The sequence below is a fragment of the Felis catus genome, chromosome B4, assembly GCF_018350175.1.
Source record: "Felis catus isolate Fca126 chromosome B4, F.catus_Fca126_mat1.0, whole genome shotgun sequence".
Classification (NCBI taxonomy): domain Eukaryota; kingdom Metazoa; phylum Chordata; class Mammalia; order Carnivora; family Felidae; genus Felis; species Felis catus.
The window spans coordinates 6,304,795-6,327,950 of NC_058374.1; the positions used below are offsets into that span (position 1 = coordinate 6,304,795).

General features: G+C 39.0%; 1 protein-coding gene across 3 annotated transcripts in view; it reads right to left on the reverse strand.

The window, feature by feature from the left end:
• Positions 1 to 23,156, reverse strand: part of PRKCQ (protein kinase C theta) — a 186,125-nt gene that overhangs the window by 86,610 nt on the left and 76,359 nt on the right. For all 3 annotated transcript variants that reach the window (XM_006933217.5, XM_045060841.1, XM_019833904.3), the window contains 4 exons: positions 21,044 to 21,153; positions 20,196 to 20,313; positions 11,161 to 11,321; positions 7,752 to 7,925 (listed from right to left, as the gene is read on the reverse strand). In XM_006933217.5, the coding sequence (XP_006933279.1) occupies positions 7,752 to 7,925; positions 11,161 to 11,321; positions 20,196 to 20,313; positions 21,044 to 21,153 (563 nt within the window). The remainder of the gene's footprint in view (positions 1 to 7,751; positions 7,926 to 11,160; positions 11,322 to 20,195; positions 20,314 to 21,043; positions 21,154 to 23,156) is intronic.

A 23,156-nucleotide genomic window follows, 5' to 3' on the forward strand; every position in this document is an offset into this window, starting at 1 on the left:
ATAAATTAGATCTTGCCATTTGCAACAACATGGATGGACCTAGAGGGTATTAGGCTAAGTGAAAGAAGTCAGACATAGAAAGACAACTACTATATGATTTTACTTTTATGTGGAATACTAAAAAGAAAACAAATATATAAACTAACAACAACAGAAAGGGACTTATAAATAAACTGGTAGCTGCCTCAGGTGAAGATTTATATGGATGGGCAAAATAGGAGAAGGAGATTAAGAAGTATAAACTTCCAGTTATAAGTCATAGGGAACAAAAGTTCATTATAGGGAATATAGTTAATAATATTGTAATACCTTTGTATTTGTGTACACACACACACACACACACACACACACACACATCCATCCATCCATCCATCCTGGTACTGAGAAACCAAAAATCTACAGTAGCGTAGATATACACAAAGTAAAGAGAAAAGAACCCAAACATAACACTAAATAAAACCATCAAATCACAAGGAAAAATACCAAGAAAAAAAAAAAGCTACAAAAACAACCATAAAACAACAAAATAGAAGTGCGTATCCATTAACAATTAATTTAAGTGTAAATGGTCTAAATGTTCCAATCAACAGACCTAGGATAGCTGAATGGATTAAAAAAAGGACCAGCTTATGTGCTGCCCCACAAGAAACTCACTTCAGATCTAAAGACAGACAGACTGAAAGTAAAGGGATGGAGCAGTACTTCTATCAGTCAAAACAGGCTTAAACGCTGTTAGAAAACACACGTGCACGCGCGCGCACACATACACACACACACCATTACCAAATAATAAAGGGATCCATCTAAGAAGAGTCTATAACATTCATAAATATTTATGTACCCAGCATGGAGCATCTGTGTGTAATAAGTAAACATTAACAAAATATAAAGGAGAAATTGATAGCAATACACTTGATAATAATACCATAAGAATAGGAGACTTTAATACACCACCTCTATCAATGGAGACATCATCCTGACAGCAAAGCAATAAGAAAACATTGGCATTAAATGATACACATTAGACCGGATTGACTTAATTGATAATACAGAAAATTTAACCTAAAAGCAACAAAATATACATTGTTTTCAAGTGTACATGGAAAATTCTATAGGACAAATCATATGTTTGGCCACAAAAGGAATCTCAACAAATTCAACAACAATGAAATTGTATCAAGTATCTTTTCCAGCACAACAGTATGAAATTAGAAAGCAACTACAGAAGGAAAGTGGAAGACATGCAAAACAGGGAGACTAAACAACATGTTATTAAACAACCAATGGGTCAACAAAGAAATAAGAGGAAGTATAAAAATACCTGGAAACAAATGAAAATGGAAAAACAACTTTCTAAAATCTTTGGGAGCCCCACCAAAAGAAATTATAAAAGTTTATAGTAATACAGGTCTACCATAAGAAACAAGAAAAATTCCAAAATAAATAATTTAACTTCACACATAAAGGAACTAGAAAAAAGCAAAACACAAAGTTAGTAGAAAGAAGGAAATTAAATAAAGATCAGAATGGAAATAAATGGAATAGAGACTAAAAAAAAAGTATAGAAAAGATTAAAAAAACTAAAATCTGGTTCTTTGAAAAGATAAAATTGATATCCTCTGGCCAGACTCATCAAGAAAAAGTTGAGGGGCCAAAATAAAATCAGAAATGAGAGAAGTTACAACTGACCACAAGAATATAAAGGATCATAAGAGAGTACTATGAAGAATTGTACACCAACAAATGGAAAAACCTAGAAGAAATGGATAAATTCCCAGAAACATACAGCATTCTGAGACTGAATCAGAAAGATATAGAAAATCTAGATAGACTGATTTTAAGTAATGATGAATCAATAATTTAAAAACTCCCCCAAAGTACCAGTCTAAGACCAGATGGCTGATGAATTTGACCAAATATTAGAGTTAGTACCTATCCTTCTCAAATCATTCAAAAAAATCAAAGAACACTTCATTTTTACAAGGCCAGCATTACCCTGAAACCAACCCCCCCAACACACACACACACACACACACACACACACACACACACACACACACACGAAATTACAGATCAATATCCCTGATGAATATGGATTCAAAAATCTTCAACAAAATTTCATCAAACTGAATTCAATAACACATTTAAAAGATCACTCACCACAATCAACTGGGATTTATTCCAGGATGCAAGCATAGTTCAACATCAATAAATCAATGTGATACATCACATTAACAAAACAAAGGATAAAAATCACATGATTGCCTCAACAGATACAGAAAGAGTATTTAACTAAACTTAACATCCTTTTGGGATAAAAATTATCAACAAAATGGGTATAAAAGTAATGTACCTCCACATAAAAGAGACCATATAAGACAAACCCACAGTTAACATTCTACTCAATGGTAAAAAGCTATAAGCTTTTCCTGTAAGATCAGGAACAAGACAATGATACCAATTTTCACTTCTTTTATTCATCATAGTATTGTAACTTTTAGCCAGAGCAATAAGTCAAGAAGAAGAAACAAAAGGCATCCAAACTGGAAAAGAATAGAGCCATGATTTGCAGATGAGATACTATATACACAAAACTCTACAGACTCCACCAGAAAACTATTAGATGTAATAAATGAATTCAGTAAAGTCACAAGATACAAGATTAACATACAGGAACTGGTTGCATTAGTTACTATAAACTAATAATGAGCTATCAGAAAGAGAAATTAAGAAAGCAATCCCATTCACAATGCATCAAAAAGAATAAAGTACCTAGGAATACATTTAATCAAGGAGGTGAAATACCTATACTCTAAAAACTATAAAACACCAGTGAAAGAAATTGATGAAAATACAAATAAATGGCAAGATGTACCATGCTCATGAATTGGAAGAATTAATATTGCTAAAATGTCCATACTACCTAAAGCTATCTACAGATACAATACGATCTCAATCAAGATACCAACGGTATTTTTCACAGAACTAAAACCAAAAATTCTGAAATTTGTATGGAAGCACAAAAAACTCCAAATATCCAAAGCAATCTTGAGAAAGAAGAAAAAAGCTGGAGGTATCACAGTCCCAGATTTCAAATTATACTACAAAGCTATCATAATCAAAACAGCATGGCACTGGCCAAAAACAGACACCTAAATCAACAGAATAGAACAGAGATCCCAGGTATAAACTTACACACTTATGGTCAATTAATCTATGACAAATGAGGGAAAAATATACAAGGGAAAAGATAGTGCCTTCAATAAGTAGTGTTGGGAAAACTGGACCACTATCTTGCACTATATAGAAAAAAAATTCAAAATGGATTAAGGGCTTGAACATAACACCTACAACTATAAAACTCTTACATGAGAACATAGGCAGTAAGCTCTTTGACATCTGTCTTAGCAATATATATATATATATATTTTTGACCAGTATCATCAGGCAACGGCAACAAAAGCTAAAATAAACAGATGGGATTACATCAAACTGAAAAGATTTTGTACTGTGAAGGAAACCATCAAGAAAGTAAAAAAGCAACCTACTGAATGGGAGAAGACATTTGCAAACCATATATCTGATAAGGTGTTAATATACAGAATATATAAAGAGCTTACACAATTTATTATTAAACACCCCCCAAACAATTGTTTTAAAAAATGGGCATAGGACTTGAGTAAATACTTCCCCAAGGAAGACATACAGATGGCCAATAGGTATGTGAAAAGAGTTTCAACATCACTAATTGTCAGGGAAATACAAATGAAAATCACAAATCAAAATCACCTCACACCCATAGATTGGCTACTTGTCAAAAAGACAAGAAACAAGTGTTGGTGAGGATGTGGAAAAAAGGAAAGAACCCTTGTGCACCATTGGAGGGAATGTAAATTGGTGTAGCCACTATGGAAAACAGTATGGAGGTTCCTCAAAAAGTTAAGAATAGAACTACCCTATGACCCAGCAATTGCACTTCTGGATATTTATCCAAAGAAAACAGAAACACCAATTTGAAGAAACATATGCACCCTTATGCTCATTCTGGCATTATTTATAATAACCAAGATATGGAAGCCACCTAAGTGTCCATTGATAGGTGAATGGATAGAGAATATGTGAGATTATCTATCTAGATATCACACACATATACATATAATAGATATCTAGATATCACACACACATATAATAGAACATTGCTCAGCTGTAAAAACAAATGAAATGTTGCTGTCTGTGACAACATGGGTGAACCTAGAGGGTATTATGCTAAGTGAAATAAGTCAGAGAAAGACAAATACTGCGTGATCTCACTTATATATAGAATCTAATAAAATAAAACAAAACAGAAACTGACAAAGACACAGGAAGCAAACTGTGAGTTATCTGAATGGGGAGGGGTTGGGAGAGGTGAGTAGAAATAGGTAAAGGGTATTAAGAGATACAGACTTTCAGGTATAAAGTAAGTAAGTAATGGGGATGTAATGTTTAGCATAGAAAATATAGTTAATGATACTCTAATAACTTTGTATGGTGATGGATGGCAATTAGGCTTATGAGGATCATTTTGTAATGTATAAAAATATTGAATCAGTATGATATACACTTGAAACTAATAGAATATTGCATGTCAATTATACTTCAATAAAAACAATAATAAATAACAAGTGAAAAGCTGTCTTCAGAATCTCCTGAATAATTGGCATTCAATGGGCTGGGCTCTTTGTAGGTAGAAAGCCAATGAATAACTTTTCCTAAAAATAACAATTCTCCAGAAGAGTAAATAGTTCATGTATGTTACCTAATATCTACACTAGTGTGCAAAGGTAACTGTCATTTCCTCAAGAAAGGCAATTTCCAAAATGCCCCCCACAGCCAATCATTCATTTCAATTATTGCTTTCTATATTCACCTGTGGTATTTAATTGGTTATTCTGCTTGACACGCAAGATCTGAATAATAAATCAGGACATCCCCAAAACAACTCAGTATCCTTGGGAAAGTATCGTGCAAGATTTCTGTCCCTCATCCCTCATTTCTTAGAAATAAGAAAGCACTCCCATTCCTTGAAACCTAAGTAGTGAGCCAGTCACTTTTACATTTGATATACACATTCTCTACCACTTTTCCCCAGGCATTGACTTCTCTGGTTTTGGTAAAACATCACAGCTGCATGGAACCTTAAGAGCATCTCCTATGAGACAAAAAGGAGCAAACACTGCCTGGAGCTCTGATAGACAAGCACAAGAAGGAAAATACTGGTATTTTCTACAAAGCAGCATTCAGAAGAGCTTTTCCTAGAAGACACAAAAACAATTATACATATATATATATATGTGTGTGTGTGTGTGTGTGTGTGTGTGTGTGTGTGCGTGTATACACATGCACAGCTGGGAGAAAGTACCAGATGAAATGTGATTACATCATGCTTCTAGAAGCCTGGTCTTAGGTGTATTTAGTAGTTTGATACAAGCCTTACAATATTTCTAGAGAAAAAGTAAGATCATGTATCCCATGATGCACAGAAAATCTGGAACGCAGATTAGGAGTGCATGACAAAGCCCTCACCTTGTGTTTCGGTAACATATTGACAGATATTTATGATCTCCAGGAGGACATTTCTGGGAGAAAAATCTAACTCATTATCAGAAATCCCAAATGCCTTCTTGCTGCAGAAAATGAGCCTACCTTATTATTATCCCTTCATTCCTTTATGCTTTCTCTTGAAACCAACCACACCTCTTACTGCCCAAGACCCTTTCTGCCTACTCATATTCTAATTTCTAGTTTCTCTCAGCTCTGGAATGTAGAGTCTGCATTGTGCAGTTTCATACCACTCACCACCGTTAGAAGTATCTCTCTTTCCCCTCTAGTATTACAGTATGAAATTCCTGAGGTCAGGAACTATATTATATATTTCCATATCCTCTGTGGTGCTTTGGATACTATATATGATTATTAAGGTGTATTTAGTAGTTTGATACAAGCCTTACAATATTTTATTGTCCTTTAAAAATACTTACAAAAATAATCTCGTTTCTCTTTTTCTTATCTACATGTATTTATGCATTTATTCCTTCATTAAACATTTGTTGAGCATCTACTGGGGGCTGGAAAAGTAGTGATAAAAGGCCTAGTTGCCATCCACATGTTCCAACAGATTCCCATGGTTTCCCCACTACTGCTTTCTGTGACTGGGGCAGCTTACAGGCCTTCTGTTACTTATACTTACATCAAGGTAGAACATTATCATGCAGACTTGAAATGGAATAAGAGAATAAAGTCTTCATGCTCTTTGGGTCTTAACCACACAGCCCCACATGGGTCTGCTTATCATTCTAGGCCATGTACAAGGCGGAAGTGTGAAAGAGAGTAAACAAGGAAAAGCAAATCATAATGCTAGTGCATGAAGACCGGTCCACAAGGATGTTCACTTCAGTGTTATTTAAATCAGAACAGAAAGTTAGAAATGTTCTAGTGAGATAAATCACATTGTAGAATATTCATAGATGTGAGGAAATGTATATAAGAGAGTGTTGAAAATACCAGTTGCAGAACAGTAGGTATTTACAATGGGTTTCTATTTTTTCAAATTTTTAAATTTATTATTTTTGAGAGTGAGCAGAGGAGGAGCAGAGAGAGGGAAGGAGAGAGAGAGGATCCGAGGTGGGCTCTGTGCTGACAGTTTTGAGAGCCCAATGCGGGGCTCAAACTCATGAACCATGAGATCATGACCTGAGCTGAAGTTGGACACTTAACTCACTGAGCCACCCAGGCACCCCCATTTCTATTTTTAATTTTACAAAATCCACTGAGTGAAAAAGTCTAGAAGGTTAAACTTCAAAGTATTAGTGGTGAGTATACCTAGATGGTGAGATTATAAATGATTTTCTTCATTAATTTTCCAAATTGTCTAAAATGATCCTGAATAGTTTTTGGTCTGAAAAAAAGAGGCAATTGAATTTTTTTTTAATTTTTAACGTTTTTCATTTTTGAGAGACAGAGCACGAGTAGGAGAGGGTCAGAGAGAGGGAGACACAGAATCCGAAGCAGGCTCCAGGCTTTGAGCTGTCAGCACAGAGCCCGATGAGGGGCTTGAACTCACGAAACGCAAGATCATGACCTGAGCCGAAGTCGGATGCTTAACCGACTGAGCCACCGAGGTGTCCTGAATTTTTTTTTTAAGGCATAAGGAGAACAGGAAGAGAATCCTCCCAGAATAAGAGCACCTTCTGACAAAATTTACCTTTTTACCTCACTGCTCAGGCCTTGCTCACTGATAGCCCACTGTATGGGCTGTTTCTCTGTGGCCCATATATAGGAAAATAACAGTACACACGCATTTTGACCTACTGCCCAACTTTTGTCTCCTCAAATACACATACGGTAGCTGAACAAATAGTGTCATGTATTTCTCCCTCACAAAGCACTGCTTTGTCAGGCAAGGCACAGGCTGCCTAGAATCCTGGTTGTTACAGAAGTTAAACCAAATTCCAAAAAACAAGCGAAAAGACAAACCCAGAAGGAAAGCCCCTTCTCAACAGACTATGTTAAACAATTCGAAATAGTATCTCACTGGTGTTTGGAGAAGAAGAAGTTTGTTTGGACAGATGGAAGGTGAGCTGAAAGGTAAGGAAAAATATGGGGACAGTTCCCCACATGTCCCAAGGAGGGCGCCACCAGAGGCCCCGGCTTAGACAGGCACATTTGCTGGGCAAGAGGTGGATGAAGTGTTGTCTGAGCAGAAGTCTTACCTTGGTCTGGAATGTACAGAACATGTGCGTTAGGAACGGATGCTCCCAGGCCAAGGAGAGAACTCTCTTCTCTACCATTGTGCACTCAACATCATCGTCCATCAAAACCACATCTTTCTTTAAGGCTTTTATTGCAAAAAATTGATTGGTCTTCTTGAACTCTGCTAGGAAGACCTAGAAGCAAAGGTAAGAAGTAACTTTATTTTAGAATTTGGTCTCACTCATTAAAGAAGAGACCATGTCCTGAGATCTGTGTTGGGCGAAACAAAGAGGATTTCTTCTCCAACCCCCTCCTTCCCCTTGACAGGGACAAAATAGAGCACTCCATCGATCAGGGATATTACCTAGGAGTTTCACACTTGCTGTGTACCTTTCCAAGGCATTCACAAAACTACTGTACAATTGGATGGGTTATTCTCAGGCCCTGAAAAATTCTGTGTAAAAAAGTATGACCTGTCTGCCCAGGGACCTGAGTAAATTTATAATATAAATTCCCAGACACTAAGTGCATATTGAAGAAAGCAGCAGCAAGTAGCAGAGAGGAGGACCTGATTATACTTGAAACATCAGTGCAAATGAGCATAAAACTCAGCTCTGAGTTTTACCCAGTTTTTCAGGGTGAAACTATAATACAAGGGGAATAGAGTTTTCCTCATGTGCCTAAAGAGTGTACACCATTTCATCTGATGGCATAGACCTAAGGCCATTTTTTGGACCTACTATGTGTCAGACACTCTGCTACCCTTTACATGTGCAATCTAATTCTTAGCTCAGAACTCTCTGCAAGACAGGTAGTAATAATAAAAAGAACGAAGTTCAAAGAGGAATTTCACTTGCTCAAATTCATGGAGCTCCTCAGTGGAAAAATCTAACTCCAAATTTACTTTTTCTACTGGATTTCATGACTTATATGAAAGGACACCAGATGGCACATAATGGGGAGTTTCTACAACTTGTGCTTTTGCAAATGATGCAGCAACAGATGACTGACAGTTGTGAGGACGTGGCATTTGGAAATAGAAAACTCCAGCCTGGGTCTCTTTTCACAGACATTTACTAGCTGTGGGAATGTGGATAAACCAATTAACCTCTCTGGGCTTCAGTTTCCTAATGTGTAAAAGAGATAATTGTCATGACATTCTCTAACTTGCAGGACCATCGTGAATATCAAATGGCTACCACATGGGAAAGTGGTTTAGAAACTATAAAATGCTCTCTAAATGACAGTTATTAAGAATACTTGTCATTTGTTTCTTGACTTTTAGGGAATGTCGAAGTCAATGACACTAAACCAGTACTGAAAATGCACGTGTCTATGTTTAAAAATAATATGGTGCAGATAGCTAGCTTTGGGGTAGCTGGCTTGACAGAGGGCATAGAACTTACGAGAAGGCAGGCAAATGGATGATGTGCATATACCCAGAAAACAATGCTATTTTTTTCTGGACTGCAAAGTACATTGAGATAAGAATATGGAGGCTACCATTTTGTTGAGAAACCATGCTTCCTGTATAAAGCCAAAAGAAAGAAGAAAAACGAATTTTGGAGTGTTCTTAATGTTGTGAGAAAGGGAAATATGGCCACTCCATTTTGCTTTTGTGTTTCATTCTCCTTTCCAGGGGCCCCATGGCCCATCCTCTTCAGTCTGTAGGGACCCAGGGTCCTGATGGCAAGAGCATACTGTTTTGGACATAGAACAGAGGACACCCTAAGGCTCTCAGTGTCCTTTGGGATATTTTACGAAGGCTTGTAGGTTTAACTTAATGTCTTTCTTATTAACCTTGTTCAAATATAGAAACCCACATGGGAACAAAGAATGATAAACATTTCATTAACAATTAAAAGTACTCTTTTGGTAATTGTTTCTTTCCATAAAACATCCCCAAACCAGCCATAGCCAGAGAAGCTGAAAAGGCAATTTCCATCTCTATAATGGGCTTTCAATTTTTGGTAACAGGTTATAATTGCACATTAATTGGTACTAAATTATAATGAAGACTGGCTTTAAAATTGCTTATTACACAGATTAACAGCAAATGAGCCTGCTGTGTTTCATATTATTGTGGAAATGAACTCAAAGAATTAATGGATATCAGCTAGTTTGCAGGGCAGAATGCATTTTGCCAAAAGCAATGCACTGGTGTTTAAATCCAACCCAATTGCGGCACAATGTCATTCAGCTGTGGTGATGCGTATTCGCATTCTAGTTTAGTATTAAATAAACTGGGCGAGTTTCCCAAAGTCTGGCGAGCAGGTGCAGAGCATATTGCTGGCCTTGGATACACAAATTTATAGAATGGTAGTCTCTGGCGAAAATCTTCCTAGGAGTTTCACCCAAGAATATAAAACAATGAAGGGAGCGATTAATACAGTAGATATCCTTGGCATCTAGAATAACCTCAAGGCCTATGTTCCATGGTATCCCTCTTTACATTCGCGAACTTGAAAATTATTTTCCATCACTGACCGTTGATGGTTAAATTATGTCATCTTCCTCCTTTTCTTCTCGTCTTCTGTGACTGACAGAGACAGCCCGTAACTTGAGTGTGTGGCAGGAAGAATTTAGAGGAGGGACTTTCCCCCATGAAACTTTTCTCATGACTCTCCAGCTATAGCTTTGTTATGAACTGAATTGTGCCCCCTCCAAAAAAATGTGCATGCCAAAGCCCTAAACCCTAGTACCTCAGCATGTGACTATATTTGGAGATACGGTCTTTACAAAGGTAATCAACTTAAAATAAGTTCCCTGGGGGGCTAGTGTCCTTAGAAGCAGAGATTAGGACACAGATACACACAGGGGGACGACCATGTGAGGACACAGGGAGAAGATGACCATTTACAAGCCAAGGAGAGAGACCTCAGAAGAAATAACCCTATCAACACCTAGGTCTCAGACTTCCAACCTCCAGAATGATAAGAAAACCGATGTGTGGTGTTTGAATCACTCAGTCTGTGATACTTTGTTACATTAGTCCTAGCAAACTAATGCAAGACTGAAGACATTTGCTAGGAAAAAAATTGCATTCAAAGGAAAACAACTCTCCAAGTTTGAGAAAGTAGCAAAAGAGAAATAACAACCAAAAAAAAAAACCTGTATGAAATAGAAACTATAGACACTGGCTGAGGCAGCTTCCCGTTTCTTTGATATCCATATACATCACACTCATAAGTGTATGGGATATACACCTTTGAAGCAAAATGGTTTGGGAACAATGATTCCCAGGAACCAGAGGCCACTATCCCCTAGAGTTCCAGATTTCCTTTTAATCAGACCTCTCTCTACCCAGTCAAAAAATGCACAGGAATGCTCTCTACACACCCACAACCTGCTCTGCTCCAATGAGTTCAGGAGCTTTGCTTTTCAATTCCTGTTAATTGGTCTGTAGAATTCTACAGCATGGTATCATACCTTGCCAAAACTTCCTTTCCCCAACATTTTGTGCAAGATAAAATCCTCAATTTTTAGCTTCATATGTAGAGATGGTCTTTCTATGTTCGGTTCAGGTTCTGGACGATGGCGTATGTTCTCCATCCCGTCCAAAGGAGACTCCCAAGAGATTCCCTGAGGCTCTGAAAATAGCAAGCCAGTGGTTAAAAGTAAATAAGGAACAATGGAGGGGGCATTTTAGCTACTTTGAGAACACTTTCTCTTCCACTTCCCACTCTGAGGCTCCATCCACAAAAATGGAAGGGAAAGGTCCCCTGCAGGGCAAAGCAGCACCTTCCTCCTGTGAGCCTGGAATTTGGGGCGTGGACTGCATCTCTTATCTACTCAACTGACTGGGAGAAATTTCATTTTAAGGAACATTCCAATCAGCAGAAGTCCATACATGCAAAACACATGAGCGCTTTAAATAATGTCAAATCATGGACAAATAGAGATTTTAACCAAATCTGAGGAAAAATGATTCTCAGCTACTTGCATGGCTCACAGGCTCAGTGGCATGGATTCCTGTGGCTTCCACGTGAGGGATCAGGAAATGAAAAGCAGATCACTGAAAATCTGAATCACATCATCCGTCCCCACATTCAAGGTCAGCCAATTTATTCCTCACCCAATGACAGAACAGGTGCAGAAAACTTTTTGGAACCTTCCTCCTACCCCCTTATAACATTTCTTTCCTTTTTTATTGAAATACATTTGACACACCATATTGTGGTAATTTAAGGTGTCCAACATGTTGACTTGATACATTTATATATTGTGATATGATTGCCATTTTACAGCACCTCTAGCATATCACATAATTTTGTGTCTTCTTTGTGGCTGGAATGACCTTTTTTATTTTCAGTCTCTAAATTTAACTTTCATCTTCTCCTTAAGTCCAAGGAAAATAATTACAGGAACCGCCCATGTTTTGAAAGCTTGCATTTGTCACTTTGCTTTTGTGAAAGATCTACATCACTACCTGTTTTTGCTAACCAAAAAAACAAACAAACAAACAAACAAAAACTGGACAGGATTTTCTCTTTTACAGAAAAAAGAAACATGCAAACAACATTCAACATTGGTGTTGCAGTGAGCAGACAGAGCCAGTGCACCAGAGCAGTGAGAGTGGTGCCATCCAGCCCCTTACCCAGGATCTGCACTCAGCACCTCGGCATCCAGCTGCCAGACCTTTGAACTGTGTGAGCATCTGGGCCTCCATTAGCAACATGTGTTCTAAGCTATCAGAAAGCCTAAGGTGGTTTTTGGTTCAGGGAATACTCGAAAATTGTTCCATGTAAATTAATGGTAATTTATGCCATTCTGGCTTCCAAAAGAGTTCATAGGGAGTCATGCGGAAGATGGCAGAATAGAAGGATTACCTCATTCCCTGGGCACACCAAAGTAACAGCTACATCCCTACAACTAACACAGAAAATGACCTGAAGACTGGCAGAACAGACCTTCCACTGTTGACTATAGACAGGAGGCCACACTGAGAAAGATAGAAGGGGCAGAGACGTGGTTGGGAACCCAACCCCTGTGAGTCTAGCCACAAATGGGAAGGGCACCACAAGCACAAGGAAGCCAGAGGATCAGACGCCATAGAAGGCATCCCTGGCATGGGGAACCTGTACTGGGAAGACAAGTCTCAATAACATTTGGCTTTGAAAAACAGTGGGGCTTAAAATTAGGAGCTTTAAAAATCAGCCAGGCTTAACCCTGGAGAGGGCAGGAGGGTGATAGGAAACTGAGTCCCTACCATAAAGAACGTAAAGAACCACCATAATAACTTGACCCAAGACAGCACAGAAGCAGCAGTTTAAAAAGTTCCAGGGGGTATAGATGAAGGAGATTTGTTGACTACTCTTAGAATGAGTGCTGGAGGCTCAGGGATCTTCCCCTTCCTAAGCCTAGATAGCCATCTATCTTGCAAGTACCACGTGCCCTGCCCTAGCACTCACCTGTGGACCTGCTCCATTCAATCTGTATACCCTCCAAAGCAGATATTGCCCCATCACCCCCAACTGGAAGCCCCAGTAGGGATCAGTACCACTCCAGAGCACTTCTTCCTCTGGGGTTTAGGGGAGATAACCCCACACACCAGGCACCCACAGTGCCAACAGCTCAGTCTCTAAGGGCAATCCCTGCCCCTCAATGTACCTGCAGCAGTGACAGAGATGCTAACTGCAGACAGATAGGCTGACTACTGGCCCCACCCACCAACAGCCCCACAACAGCTTCAGGCAGGCCTCTCAACAGCATGGGGAATAAATCTTGCCTTGTGTACCTACAGCAGGCAAAGTGGATCAGTGCATCCAGCTGGGCTACAGACAGTTATGGCTCAGCCTCAATAGTAGGATGTCCACAGCCCACCCAGGGACACCTCTAGAGTTCCTAATTCTGGTGGCCAGGGGAATTGAATTACATGACACCAATGGACTTCTTCTGATCAAGGCCACTACCTTCAAGACCAAGAGATGTAGCTGAATTTCCTAATACATAGAAACGAACACAGACAGACAAAATGGGGGAGATGGAGGGATATGTCTCAAATGAAAGAATAAGATAAAAATCACAGTTAAAGAACAAAATGAAATGGCAATAAACAATTTGCTTGATAAAGAATTCAAGGGAGTAGCCATAAAGACACACACTGGGCTTGAGAAAACAGTAGATGAGCTAAGTAAGAACCTCATTAAAGATGCAGAAAATATAAAAAAGAACCAGTCAGAACTGAAGAAGATGTAACTGAAAGAAAAAAATACACGAGAGGGAATCAACAGCAGCTTAGGGAATGCAGAAAAACAGGTCAGCAATCTGAAAGAGAGAGTAATGGAAACAGCAGAAAGAAAAAAAGAGCAATAAAAAATAAGAATAAGTTAAGGAACTCAGCAACACCATCAAGCATAACATTCGCATTATAGAGAATGGGAAGGAGAAGAGAGAGAAAGGGGGGCAGAAAATTTATTTGAAGAAATAATAGCTGGAAACTTCCCTAATCTAGAGAAGGAAACAGCCATTCACATCCAGGATGCACAGAGAGCCCCAAACAAGGTGAACCCAAGGTGGTCCACACTGAAACACATAATAATTACAATGCCCAAAAGCAATGATAAAGAGAGAATCTTAAAAGTGGTAAAAGTACACAGTTACATACAAGAGAAATCTCATAAGGCTATAAGCTGATTTTTCTGCAGAAACTTTTCAGGCCAGGAGGGAGTGGCATGATATATTCAAAGTGCTGAAAGAAGGCGCACCTGGATGGTTCAGTCAGTTAAACGTCTGACTCATGGTTTCAGATCAGGTCATGATCTCAGAGTCATGTGATGGAGCACCACACTGGGCTGCATGCTGAGCATGGGGTCTGTTTAAGATTCTCTCTCTCCTCTACCCCTCCCCCATGCTTTCTTTCTCTAAACACACACACACACACACACACACACACACACACACACACAAAACAAAACAAAAAACAACCAAACAAAATCAAACAAACCAAACAAAAGAAGAAAACCCGCAACCAAGAATACTCTATCCAGCAAGGCTATCATTCAGAATAAAAGAGAGAGAAAGAGTTTCCCAGACAAACAAAAGTTAAAGGAGTTCATCATCACTAGGCCAGCTTTATAAGAAACTTCGAAGGGAATTCTTTAAGTGAAAATAGAAGGCCATAATTAAAAGAAAATTATGAAAGGATGAAATTTCACTGATAAAAGCAAATGTATATTAAAGGTAGTAGATTAATTACTTACAAAGTGAAAAGGCTGGTTAGAACACAAAAGTAGTAAAATTATATCTACAAACATTAGCCAAGGTATTCACAAAATAAAAAGATGTAAAACATGACATCATATACATAAAAGGTGGGGCAGGGATAAGAATTTAGTGCTTTTAGAATGTGTTTGAACTTAAGTGTCCATCAACATAGTATAGACTGTTGTACACATAAGAGGTTATATATGAACCCAATAAACACAAATCAAAAACCAATGGTAAATACACAAAAAATAAAGGGGAAGGAATCCAAGCATAACACTAAAGAAAGTAACCAAATCACACTGAAAGAGAGCAATGGGAGAAGGAAAGAAGAAAACTACAAAAATAGCCAGAACAATTAACAAAATGGCAAGAAGTACATACCTATCAATAATTACCCTAAAGGTAAATGTACTTCATACTCTAACCAAAAGACAGATGGTGACTGAATGGATTAAAAACAAAAGACAAACAAAAAAACAAGACCCATCTATATGCTGCCTATAAGGGACTCATAGCCCTAAACACACACACAGACTGAAAGTAAAGGGATGAGAAAACATACTTTGCAGATGGAAGCAAAAAAAAAAAAAAAAAAAGCTGGGATAGCAATGCTTGTATCAGACAAAATAGACTTTAAAACAAAGACTGGATCAAGAGACAAAAAAGGGCACTACATAATGATAAAGGGATCAATCCAACAAGAGGACATAAAATTGTAAATATGTATGTACACAATATTGGAATACTAAATTACATAAAGCAAATATTAGGGATATAAAGGGAGAAATTGACAGTAATACAATGATACCAGGGACTTCAATACCCCATTTACATCAATGGATAAATCACCCAGACAGAATGTCGATAAGGAAACAGTGACTTTGAACATGTTAGACCAGATTGACCTAACAGACATGTATAGAATATTCCACCCCAAAGCAGCAGAATACACATTCTTCTCAAATACACGTGGAGCATTCTCTGGAATACATCACATGTTAGGCAACAAAAAAGTGTCAATAAATTTAGGGAGACTGAAGCCATAGCAAGTCTCCATTCCAACCACAATGGTATGAAACTAGAAACCAACTACAAGAAAAAAATCTAAAAAGCCCCACAAACACACAGAGCTAAACAGCATGCTCCTAAACAATGCACGGGTCAACAAATCAAAGAAAAAAATCAGAAAATACATGGAGACAAATAAAAATGAAAAAACAATGATCTATAATCTTTGGGACACAGTAAAAGTAGTTCTAAAAAGAAACTTCAGAGCAATACAGGCCTACCTCAGAAATCAAGAAAAATCTGAAATAAACAACCTAACCTTACACCTAAATGAGCTGGAAAAAAAAACCTAAAGATAGTGGAAGGAAGGAAATAATAAAGAGTACAAGAGAGGTTGCCTGGGTGGCTCAGTCTGACTTCGGCTCAGGTCACGATCTCACAGTTTGTGAGTTTGAGCCCCACGTCAGGCTCTGTGCTGACAGCTCAGAGCCTGGAGCCTGCTTCCGATTCTGTGTCTCCCTCTCTCTGCCCCTCCCCTGCTCGTGTGCGTGCTCTCTCTCTCTCTCTCTCTCTCTCTCAAAAATAAATAAATAAAGAAAGAAAGAGTTAATACCTATTCTTCTCAAACTATACCAAAAACAGAAGAGGAAGGAAAACTTCCAAATTCATTCAATGAGGCCAGGATTACCCTGATACCAAAACTACAAAAAAATAAAACTGTAGGCTAATATCTCTGATTAACACAGATGCAAATATCTTTGAAAAATATTAGCAAACTGAACTCAGCAATACATTAAAAAAAGTCATTCACCACAATCAAGTGAGTTTTATTGCAGGGATATAAGAGTAGTTCAGTATTTGCAAATCAATCAACGTGATATACCATATTAAAAAGAGGAAAGATAAAAAACACATGGTCATCTCAATAGATGCAGAGAAACCATTTGACAAAATACAATGTACCTTAATGATAAAAACTCTCAACAAAGTGGGTTTAGAGGGAATACCCCAACGTAATAAAGACCATACATAACAAACCCACAGCTAACACCATACTCAATAGTGAAAAACTAAAAGTTTTTCTCTAAGATAAGGACAAGATAAAGATGTCCATTCAAGCCACTTTAATTCCACACAGTGCTAGAAATCCTAGCTGCAGCCATCACACAAGAAAAAGGAATAACAGCCATCAGAATTGATAAGGGAAAAGTAAAACTGTCACATTTGCAAATGACATGTATTTGGAAAAACCTAAAGACTGCACCAAAAAACCTATTAGAACTGAAAATGCAAAGTCAAAGAATACAAAATTAATATACAGAAATGTGTTGCATTTCTGTACACTAATAACAGAGTGGCAGAAAGAAAAACTAAGAAAACAATCCGAATTACAATTGCATCAAGAAGAATAAAATAAAAGGAAGAAACTTAACCAAGGAGGTGAAACCTGTACTTTGAAAACTATAAAACATTGACTAAAGAAACTGAAGTGACAGAAACAAATGGAAAGATATTCTGTGCTCAGGGATTGCAAGAATTAACATTGTTAAAATGTCCATACTACCCAAAGCACTCTACAGATTCCGTGTAATCCCTATCGATATACCAACAGCATTCTTCACAGAACTAGAATAATATTAAAATTTGTATGGAATCACAAAGACCTTGAATAGCCAAAGTAATCTTGAAGAAGAAGAACAAAGCTGGAAGTATCATAATCACAGATTTTAAGATATACTACAAAGCTATAATAATCAAAACAGTATGGTACCAGCACAAAAGCAGACATATATCAGTGAAACAGAATAGAGCTCCCCTAAATAAACCCACACCCAAATGGTCAGTGAATCTATGACAAAGGAGACAAGAATATACAGTGGGGAAAAAGAGTTTTTTTTTTTTTTAACAGTCCTTTCAACAAATGGTGTTGGGAAAACTGAACAGCTACATGCAAAAGACCAAAACTGGACCTCTTTCTTAAACCACACACAAAACTAAACTTACAGTGGATTAAGACCTATGTATGAGACCTTAAACCATAAAACTTCTAAAGGAAGACACAGGTAGTAATATCTTAGACATCAGTCTTAGCAACATATTTATGGATGTGTCTCCTAGGCAAGGGAAAGGAAAGCAAAAATAAACTATTGGGACTATACCAAAATAAAAAAACTTTTGCACAGCAAAGGAAACCATAAACAAAACAAAAAGGCAAGGTAGTGAATGGGAGGAGATATTTGCAAATGCTATATCTGATGAGGGATTTATACGCAAAATATATAAAGAACTTGTACAACTCAACACTGAAAAAAAAAAAAAAAACAGATTAAAAAATGGCCAGAGGATCTGAACAGACATTTTTCCAAAGAAGACATACTAATGGCCAACAGACACATGAAAAGATGCTGAACATCATCAATCATCAGGGAAATGCAAATAAAGATCACAATGAGGTATCATCTTACGCCAATCAGAATGGGTAGTATCAAAAAGACAAGTAATAGCAACAGTTGGTGAGGATGTGGAGAAAAAGAAACAGTATGGTGGCAGTGGGAAAGCAAACTGGTCCAGCCACTGTGGAAAACAGTAGGAGGTTCTGCAAAAAATTAAAAATAGAACTACCATGCGATCCAGGAATTGCACTACTGGGTATTTACCTAAAGAAAATGAAAACACTAGTTCAAAAAGATATACACATTCCTATATTTATTGCAGCATTATTTACAATAGCCAAGATATGGAAGCAACCCAAGTGTCCATCAATAGATGAGCGGATAAAGAAGCTATGATATATACACAAGGGAATATTACTCAGCCGTAAAAAGGAATGAGATCTTGCCACTGTGACAACGTGGATGGATGTGGAGGGTATCATGGTAAATGAAATAAGACAGAGAAAGACAAATACCATACAATTTCACTTATATGTGGAATCTAAAAAACAAAACAAAAACCAAACATTCTTTTTTTTTTTTTAACGTTTATTTATTTTTGAGAGAGAGAGAGAGAGACAGAGCATGAACAGGGGAGGGGCAAAGAGAGAGGGAGACACAGAATCTGAAACAGGCTCCAGGCTCTGAGCTGTCAGCACAAAGCCCGACGTGGGGCTCGAACTCACAGACCGTGAGATCATGACCTGAGCCGAAGTCGGACGCTTAACCAACCAAGCCACCCAGGCGCCCCCAAACATTCTTAAATATAGAGAATAAACTGGTGGTTGCCACAGGGGAGGTGGGTGGGGGAGTGCGTGAAATAAAGGGGATTAAGAGGTATAAAATTCCAGTTACAAAAAAATAAGTCACAGAGATGAAAAGCACAGCATAAGGGATACAGTCAATAATAATATAAAACATCATTATGGTGACAGAAAAACTTGGAGTAATGTACAGAATTGTTGAATCAATGTGTTGTACACCTGAAACTAAGTCACACTGTATGTTAACTATACTTCAATTTAAAAAAAAAGGTTTCGGGGCGCCTGGCTGGCGCAGTCGGTTAAGCGTCCAACTTCAGCCAGGTCACGATCTCGTGGTCCGTGAGTTCGAGCCCCGCCTCAGGCTCTGGGCTGATGGCTCAGAGCCTGGAGCCTGTTTCCGATTCTGTGTCTCCCTCTCTCTCTGCCCCTCCCCTGTTCATGCTCTGTCTCTCTCTGTCCCAAAAATAAATAAAAAACGTTGAAAAAAAAATCAAAAAAAAAAAAAAAAAGGTTTCACAGGAATAGTCTACTTTAGGATAGTGGGGAAAACCTATATTTTATAATGTATGTTGAAACTATTCATCTCCCGGATTCATGTAGGCATATCTTCTCATGAACTACTTTCAGAAAGTAGGCTGGGGAACTTCCATGATGTCATGTATGTTGCACTAGTCTTCCCTTTTCTACTTTTAACCTTCCCCAAAAAGTCTCAAAGGTATAGAACAGGATGGCCTACTGTGACATTCCCACCATTGAAATTCATGGTAGATTTATTTTGCAAAACCTTTTAACAGTGACAGGAAGTAACATTCTAAAAATAAGGAAACGTTTGCAGCCCTACTGTAGACCTATATCCCATTCTCTCCCTGCCCTCACCTCCCACCCTCTTACAAAGGTTTCCTAATGGGGCATATTTTAGTTTCACTTCCAAGAAGTAGGAGCCTCCCACCTATCAGACCAGGTAAATGGAGAGTTGAAATCTAGAGGACTCCATTAGGGCTGACCAAGATTAATTGCTGACAATGATTCTACCGAGGATCAGGATAGCTACCTTTTTTCCCAGATGCTGGTACACACGGCAGCCTTGCTTCACCTTTTATGGAGCACGGGAGACCAATTTCAACGGGACCTTCTCTGAAGATGTGTTCACTATCTCTTAAGCAGCGAGCCTAGATTATAAACAAAGAGTCAGACCACCCACCTACCCACCCGCTACGGCCCCATCAGCTCAGCCTGCTGCCCTCGGGGATGAGATCCGTTTAATAATCCTAAATGCATAGATACCCAACATCCTTCTTTCCCTCAGCATTCTTTTAGGATCTCATATGCTGTAAGAGTCTACCTATTATATTTTATACACGAACAGGCACATATTCACTTCCTTCATACTTTTCCAGGGGCTAACTGGTTTCTCCTGTACGGTCTACATCATTTGGTCACAAATAAGAATGGAAGGTTAATGGATGGAAAGAGAGTTTACAAAGGCAACACCAAGAGGGTTTGTTCTTAGATACAAAAATTCAATTCTAGTCCTAGTGCATGTGAGTAAATGGCAAGGCAAAAGTTGCCCTCGACTCAGTGTTCCGTGCACATTTTAGGGATGATTCTGGCCAGTAGATAGGTACAAAGCTGGTAATGAATCCTCAATGATTTCAATGAATTTGTTTCTGCCCCTGCTCATGCCACAAAGAATTTAAGATCCTAAAAATATCTATAATACAAATGCATGAAGTAAATTAATATCTCTGAGTGGGGATATGGGCATAAGGATGAAAGTCAGAGGCAAGGCAAATGCTCAGAAACAGACTCCATATTGCTCCACAGATCAAAGGGAAGGAGGACTCGAGTAGTCCTGGCTAAGTTGAAACTGGAGGAACTTAACCTAAAAGCCTTTCCTACCTGTTGAGTGCTCTCAATCATTGCCAGTGCTTCGGCCATCAGCTTCTGATTTATGCCACAAAGGTTGGCCACCTTTGTCTGGCATCTGTGATGTACGTTCATACCACATGCTGCAAAGGAGAAAGAGACACTGTGAGCCAGAGGAACAGAACTCACTGAGCGGACTTTGCACAGGTCTGCTTCAGGCACACATACATTGAAGAACGATTGGCAAATCCCTAGAGCCATCTTCCCAGCAGCAGGAGACACTGAATACAAATAAATGAGGGCAGTGCTTCTACAATGCCACCACACGTCCACCTCCCCTTCCCAAGACTACACACACAGACCAGAGGCTCCTGGATGTGGTGCTGGGGAAGGACTCCCACCAGAGGCAGAAGCAGAGCTTTGCTGACAGCAGAGGAAGGCTGCTGTCGGTATGCATTTAGACTATGCCATTGCTGAGAGACTAGCACCAATGCTGGCTCTCTCTGGTGAAAATGTGCCATGCCAGGATAGAAGGTGGTTCACTTCCACTCTAGATTGGAGTCCAAGTATCCCCTTCCCCACATGGGGTGCAAGGAGCTTCCCTCCCCTCTAGGCTGAAGCCTCAGCCTGCATGCATGCTGGGTGTGGTCTGTGCTCCGGGATGGGAGTGGGGAGAAGGGAAGTGGCCTGGAGGCCATTCTCCCCATATGGCAGAGTTGGGCTGGTTGAACCAAATGATCTAGCTCTAAGTCCTATGATTCTCGGGGAATATTCCAATTTATGAGTCTTGAAAAAAGTGCAGTGAAGGTCCACCCTCCACTTTCTGTGATCCCGTGAGCCTTCCTGGATTGGGATGTGTGTGGACCAGGGCGTCTGTAGAAAGACAGCTACTACTTCAAGTCATTGGTTTAGACAAATGAAATTCTGCTTATGAAACACTGCTATTACAATAAAAAAAAATCTAACGTAAGATTTTCAAACTCCAGCTGATAGAATTCTGTTTTCAAGTCCTATTTCATTCTGTCAAGTCCATCAGTACCATTTGTTATAACGGCATTACGCAAGAGAGGCTATAAAACAACGCACTTTTACTCTGACCTGCTTTTTTTTTTTAATGTTTGTTTATTTTTGAGAGAGACAGAGACAGAATGCGAATGGGTTGGGGCAGAGAGAGGGGGAAACACAGAATCTGAAGCAGGCTCCAGGCTCCGAGCTGTCAACATAGAGCCTGATGCGGGGCTCGAACTCACAAGCCTTGAGATCATGACCTGAACCGAAGTCGTATGCTCAACCGACTGAGCCACCCAGGTGCCCTGTACTCTTACCTGCTTATTAACCCATTTGTGTGCAAAGAGCTTAGTACAGTGGTTGGCATCAGATGCTCAACAACTACAACTTGTCTTTTATCTTCATTATCTATTCCAAAGAGATATACATTAAACTACTGAAGTGGAATTTGAGCAGGCTTCAGCCCTTAGTTTTAACTGGCTTACTCTTCCTCCAACAGTTCATTATAAAATAGCATTTTCTATGTAAATATAAACCAGTACTTGTCCTGGTATATTGCATGATAGAACCCAAATCCATTCTAAGTGAAATCTTTTATGTATGACTAAAGCCCTTAATATAGTCACTATGCTGTTTATAATGGCTTTCTGCCCTTGTGAATTTCAGCACGACTCCTACTGGATGTGTTTCTGCGGGTTGCACACTGGGAAGTCCCAGCTGCATTTCCTTAGTACCTCAAGGCAGAGGGAGGCAGTTGGCGAGGACTCAGCATGAAGCAGTGGGAAGTTTCACTTTGCTTTTTAACATGGTAGCCAGATCTAAGCTTGTCTCGGATGCTCTGGCATGAAGGCAGGCCCCACCCCCACTCTGGTAATGTCCTACGTCTCTGTTACTAACCTATGAGGTGACAACTTGATCTCTTTGAGTGCAAACAGGCCCTTTGGACGATGATTTTCATGGGAATTAAAGTGGACAGAGGAAAGGAGACAGAATCGAGACAAAGGGAGGCCCTACTTAAGAAGGTGGCTTAGAAAAGAACAAGATAGAAAGAGCGGGGCCAAGGCAGAGGAACAGAGTCCAGAGAGTAGAGAGGGAGGAGAGGTGAAGTCAAGGGCATGGGGGGTGAGGACACAGGGAT